The sequence below is a fragment of the Medicago truncatula genome, chromosome 2 (assembly GCF_003473485.1).
Source record: "Medicago truncatula cultivar Jemalong A17 chromosome 2, MtrunA17r5.0-ANR, whole genome shotgun sequence".
Taxonomy (NCBI): Eukaryota; Viridiplantae; Streptophyta; class Magnoliopsida; order Fabales; family Fabaceae; genus Medicago; species Medicago truncatula.
The window spans coordinates 51396895-51403648 of NC_053043.1; the positions used below are offsets into that span (position 1 = coordinate 51396895).

Sequence of the window (6754 nt, forward strand, 5' to 3'; positions counted from 1 at the left end):
ATAATTCTCGTAACCTAAACTAACTAAAAAATCAATATACATTTAACCAAACTATAATTAACATCATTTCTATCATTTCCATAACCTAAACTAAATAAAATTGTCATTGAGGCATTTTATCAAACACTTTGTGTGCAAAGTATAAAATATATTTAAATTGTGTTCATTTTTTTTTGTTACAAAAATTTTAGGGTGAAGGGATGGTGCCCCAGTCCAAGGCAGGGAAGACCTTCGGGCTCAAAGAGCACTTACAAAGGTAATTACATTTACCTCCCTCCAAAGGCACTAGCGGGGCTCGAACCCGGGTTCTCTCGGATTCAAGGCCACATTATGATTTAAATAACATAGGCAAGAACTACATTCATTTATCAATTCCTAAACTACACATGCAATCATCAAATTGTCAATTTTAAAATCAACCTTAACCACATGCAAACTACTCTAATTTTTTTTTAAAAATAAACCTAAACAAACTAACACTATCATTAAAATGATTGATACAACTTACTTGTGATAATGTGCAGTTGATTTGCTTGCAATTTGTGAAAATGGCTTTGGTGAAGATTGGAGAGAAATTGTGAATTTTGGAGAAATTTTGGAAATGGTAATGTTTTTGTTTCTGCGTATGATTAAGTTTAGATTTCATCGGCAGTTAACTATCGAAGTTTTCATCGGCAGTTAACTGCAGCCGAATTTTTAATTCCTCGGCAATTAACTGCCAAGGAGGCAAAATCGTATTTTACTCGTGTTTATCAGCCTTATCAAATGTAGGTACAACAATTTTTCAGAAGTTATCTTTTCTTATATATAGGAGCGGAGGGAGTACTCTCACTTATATTTTGAGAGGAATTTTATATTATTTCGTTCATCTATTCCTGTCCCGCCATTATGACTGTTGCCTCCTTCTGCTGGAGGTCCTATGCTTATCTTTATGAGTGTTGTCAATTGTCATATGGCTCAGACTCTCCTCTTTTTTTGGTCCTCTAATTTATCATTTATCACGTGCTCTCTTTTGTTTTCTCACAGCATTGCATGATAAACGGTCTGTTCTCATCTGCTTTCATATATCTCCATCATTGTATTGTAAGTGGCCTCTATTGATAGAGATGATAGTTAGACTCGTTTTTTTTTCACCAATCTCCATCAAAACGTATGTTACGGATATGTGTATAATTATCTTATAAATAAATTGAATGGACACAAATATGGATACGTATTTTAGTATGTTAATTAGTGGTATTTTTAGACCTTTTCACTCTGGTGTTCAGACTGGGACTTTACTTTACGTGTGTGTGTGTCCCTATTACTTTGTTGTTTGTTTCTTGCTAGTTTGTGTTTAGGTGCCCAGCCCCTCTGTTTTGTAAAGGGGTTTTTGGTATCTTTTCCTGTTTTCTGATTAATAAATTTGTCATTTCAAAAGAATATCATAAATTATTTTAAATTATGAGATGAGATTTTGTGGTAAATTAAATTTTGTGAGGAGAATATGGATCACTTATTTATGGATTGTGAGGCTTTTGGTAGCATTTGGATGTTAGTGCGACATTGATGTGTATTATGCAATTTAGTGTGTTAGGAGGATGATGGTCTAAGAAAATAAACAAAAAAAGTGACAAAAACAATGATATCCTATCTATATGATAAAATACGAGACCATTTGTTCGCATGGTCTTGAGAAGAGTAGCCCATTGATAATCAGATAACAACCTCATTAGAATCTCTCTGGAACTAACACCAATATACCTCCCTCTATACAAAAGAGGAGAGGAGAGAGTGGATAACCTTCCTTAATCCTTTGTTGCAATTCTCCAATTAAAGTATTTAATCAAACTATATTAACATAAACTATGTTGTAATTTTTAATATTTTAGAAGCAATAACTCTTCAATCAAAAGATTTTAACATTTTTGACATCGACAGACAGTTTCAACAAACCCAAACTATGTAGTCATTTTAAATTGTGTTGTCAATTTGCATAATGTTTTTGAATTTGAGTAATGTTCTATCTTTTATTTTAAAAAAAAAAACTTATGTTTATCAATTTGAAGTGTTGTTGTTCACAATGCTACTCACATACCCATCACGAGCTATGTCCCGAACACAGTTCATGAGTAATCTCCCAAACAAATCAATTCGTAACTCCTGGACGCCTTATGAGCAATAAAGAAGGCTAGAAGAGCAATTTCCAAAAATATAATATTGTTTTGGGCCGTGTGTGAGATCCATTGAGGAATTAACTTTTGAGGATTTCTTTTTAGGCCCCATCATATCTCTTTACACCCCCTAAAATTACAAAATTGCCCATAACACATCACGTAGATAACTACCAGATGCTCATTTTAAAAATTTCCATTTTGCACATCCATAGATAACTATAGGATGTTCGTTTAAAAATCATTTTGTACATCCGATAGATAAACCTAATTGTAGTTTTTAAGAAGTTATTTCCTATTTTGCACTCAACTTAAATATTCTTCTAAATCTAAAACTTGCGATTTTTGAGTGATTTTTTTGTGTTTTCATCACAATCAATAGAACAAATAATGTCAATATTCACTCAATTGAGATCAATTAGCATGTTCAATGGGTTTTGATGATGGTTGATAATTGGAAGGTGAGGATTCGACATTCGCGTAAGGTAGGTGGGTTGAGATTGGTGGTTCGGTTAGGTAATTAGAGTGAAATGGTGGAAGAAGTGAGTTGGTGGAGAGATGCGAGAAGATGAGAGAGAAAGTTTGGATGATGTCTCTTTGTTAAGTAAAACAAAAGATTAAATTGACTATAATCCAATAGTTATCTACGGAAGGTAAAGAGAAGTCTACTTAACTTTTAATAAGATATCTATTGACACAAGCTTAAAAGATAAATCTTTTTAGACCAACTAAGATTATGAGTTAAAAGTTAGGTGGCATTTAATTTGGGAAAGGAGACTTCTTTTCCATCATGGGAAAATATTTTTTTGACCATTAGATCAAATATAGACCATAATGTTATCATAGACACTCACCACGATATTTTATTCACTCTCCTCCATATCTCTCTCACTCACCACTTACAGCAACCTACTTAACCCATTTAACAACATTCAATTCATGGAAGAAACCCAACAAACTTCTCCTCTTCCCTCCCCAGACATTCAATTCCTGCAATCAACAACAACAACAAGATCTAGATACTCAGATCCATAGCATCAAGATCCAATCATAATCAACAACAAATTCATCATATAATCATTTCAGAAAAGAAAAAAGAACAAATAACAAAATCTAGGTATTTACATTCATAGGCAAACAACAAAAATAAAAATTAAAAACAACTTGTGTAAAAGTAACCTCAAATAGAAAACTATTAACTTCTTATTTCAATTGTATAAACGCATGTCCTTTAATTTTCTTTTATAATTTGATTCCATCTCCACTTTCAGCTATATATCACTCTTTTATATACAATACTTTTGTAATTTTTTTTTTTGTTGAGAGAAACAATACTTTTGTAATTAAAGTACCAGCTAGTAGCAAGAAAATATTAACTAATAAGCATATTTCAGAGATCAATGATGCAAGAAGAGAAGTCCGTTGAACAAACAAGGATTAGAACATAAGAAAATCAAAATAAAAAGAATTCACAAGCGTGAAGCCATCGTTGGATGGAGGGAGGTGAGAAAGAAAGAGACGGTGGAAATGAGATTAAAACAGTCACGTCAGGTGAGATGGTGATGGGAAAAAGAGGAACATGAGTGGTTAGATTTAATATTGAGAGTCCATAATAAAGATGTGTTCTACACTTAATCCAATGGTCAAAAAAAAGTTTTTCCATTATGAAAAAAAATTAATCATTCCCAAATTAAATGTCACCTCCAAATTAAGATACTTTTAATAAATTATCTAGGACGGAGCTAAAGAGAAGTATTCTTAACTTTTAATAAGATATCTATTGACACAAGTTACAAAATTTATTTATTTATCTTATGTAAATCGCAACTTTTCAATAATTTTCTTTTGGTTTCTTTCTTCGGTGACCATTCTGATCCATCATCATATGAACAAGTAAGGTCTTGAATTCCATTCATCACTTCCGTCTTTCATTAATTTATCATATAATCATTCTTCTCCCTACACAATTTCAATTTCAATTTTACACCACACCACCCCTTGATTCTCAATTCTCATACCAATTCAATTACCCTGTAGATTAGTTTTACAATCCCAATTAAATCAAATTTCTGATCTGATTGATTTATTAATTACATTATTTACATGCTCTTATTTATATATTTTTCAATATGATTCTATCTTGGTTTGGAAATTAAATGACAGACACATGAAAAAACATACATGATTTGGTTATTAGACGAATCTTTTGCTATATCCTATGTTGGATTTTCAAAAATATAATAATTGTATCATAACATGCATGTAATATATAAGTCTGAGATGAGGATTTTGTTTTACTAATTATTTTGCAGAGGAAAATAGTATGATGGATAATATACCAGAGCATATAATATGGGAGATATTGAATAGAATAAAGAAAACTAGTGACAGAAACAATGTTTCCCTTGCTTGTAAAAGACTTTACTATTTAGATAATGCACAGAGACATTCTCTTAAGGTTGGATGTGGAATGGATCCTGCAAATGAAGCATTAACATGTTTATGTACTAGGTTTCTCAACTTGTCCAAAGTAGAGATCACATATTCTGGTTGGATGTCGAAATTAGGAAAACAATTGGATGATAATGGTCTTTTCATTCTTGGAAATCATTGTCCTTTATTATGTGATCTCTCGTTAAGTTATTGCACTTTTATCACTGATGTCGGTCTTGGATACTTGGCTTCTTCTTTGAAGTTATCGTCTTTGAGGTTGAATTTCACTCCGAGAATAACAGGCTGTGGAATATTGTCTCTTGTTGTCGGTTGCAAGAATCTCTCTAGGCTTCACCTTATTAGATGTCTCAATGTGAGCAGTGTGGAGTGGCTGGAATATCTTGGAAAACTTGGAACACTTGAGGATCTCTCCATTAGGAATTGTAGAGCTATCGGTGAAGGTGATTTGATTAAGCTTGGCCCTGGTTGGCAAAAGCTTAAAAGGTTGCAATTTGAAGTTGATGCGAATTATCGATATATGAAAGTTTATGATCGACTGTCTGTTGATAGGTGGCAAAAGCAGAATGTCCCTTGTGAAAATATGCTGGAACTAAGTTTGGTGAATTGCATCATAAGCCCTGGAAGAGGGCTTGCTTGCGTGTTGGGAAAGTGTAAGAACTTGGAAATAATTCACCTGGATATGTGTGTTGGCGTAAGGGACTCTGACATAATTTGCTTGTCTCAAATTTCGAGTAACCTTCGATCAGTTTCATTTAGAGTTCCATCTGATTTTTCTCTTTCGTCCTTGGTCAATAATCCTTTGAGATTAACAGATGAGAGTTTGAAAGCCTTGGCTCAAAACTGCTCAAAGCTTGAATCGGTGAGTTTATCTTTTTCCGATGGGGAGTTTCCTTCGTTTTCCTCATTCACATTTAGTGGAATATATCACTTAATTCAAAAGTGCCCGGTTCGGCAGATTTCCCTTGATCACGTTTATTCCTTCAGTGATTTTGGAATGGAAGCTCTTTGCACTGCAGAATATCTTGAATATCTTGAACTTGTGAGGTGCCAAGAAATTAGTGATGAAGGGCTACAACTTGTGAGTCAATTTCCCCGATTGAGTATTTTACGGCTATGCAAGTGTTTGGGAATCTCAGATGATGGATTAAAGCCGCTTGTTGGATCATGCAAGCTGGATTTCCTTGCCGTTGAAGATTGTCCGCAAGTTTCTGAAAGAGGTGTCCAAGGAGCTGCAAAGTTTGTATCTTTCAAGCAAGATTTATCTTGGATGTACTGACCTGTTTTGGTTTTATCCATGGCAATATTTACAACCTGTCATATAGTCTTGACTATCCACAATGTTGTTCTATATCTATATATGTTGTTTATCTCACACACACATTATATAATCCTCTTGTATTTAACATGTACATCCTTTTTTTTTTTTCTTTCTGAAATATAATCTGTACATCCTTGTTATATGAAATAAATGGATCTGTAGCAATATGTGATGTATATCATCCAGTTAATGCTTCATTACAAATGATTATGAAATTGGAGCTTTCTGCAAGCTTTATGACATGTACCATTTTAGCCATTGGTAAGCATAAGCATTTAGCAGCTCCAAATATAATTACCATTAGTATAAGAATAATTTGAACTACATGCTGAAAGCTTATTGGATCTATTATGAAATGGTTTTGTAAAAGAAATCTGTCATGTTTGCAGTTTTATCATCTCTAAACTCGGTAATGCCTTGCGCATGCGAAATCTAAACTAGTTGTGAATGCATCTGTGCATTTTATTTATGAAATGACTATAAGTGCTTTTGCTAACAATTTCTTTCTGGAGTGACTATAAGTGCTTTTGCTAACACTAGTTTATGTGTATTCAAGGTTTTTTTTTCCCGTTCAGTGCCATGCTTTGGCATTTTCCTGTTTCTGTTCTCCAACCTTTCATTACCATGATTCTGATAAATGTTTTTGTCCTTATTTAAACATGAAGTGATTTTGCATGTTGTGCAACATATAAACTTGCATAGGTGAATTTAAATCTTGTCATCATTGACATATAATGGAGAAGTTGTAATGGTATAGTGAAAAAAGTACTGGAGGAAAGGTCATTTGGGAGTTGAAAATTAAGAAACAATGAGTTTTCAATAATTTAAA

General features: G+C 33.0%; 1 protein-coding gene across 2 annotated transcripts; it reads left to right on the plus strand.

Moving 5' to 3' along the window:
- Nucleotides 1–3907: 3907 nt before the first annotated feature.
- Nucleotides 3908–6110, plus strand: LOC25487960 (F-box/LRR-repeat protein 14). 2 transcript variants are annotated; one of them, XM_013610126.3, is made up of 2 exons: nucleotides 3908–4046; nucleotides 4466–6110. In XM_013610126.3, the coding sequence occupies exon 2, from the start codon at nucleotides 4477–4479 to the stop codon at nucleotides 5881–5883; it is 1407 nt and encodes a 468-aa protein (XP_013465580.1). In that variant the 5' UTR covers nucleotides 3908–4046; nucleotides 4466–4476; the 3' UTR covers nucleotides 5884–6110. The 2 variants fall into 2 exon arrangements, with proteins under 2 accessions (XP_013465580.1, XP_024633031.1); XM_024777263.2 differs by having other exon boundaries at nucleotides 3948–4051.
- The last annotated feature ends 644 nt before the right edge of the window (nucleotides 6111–6754 follow it).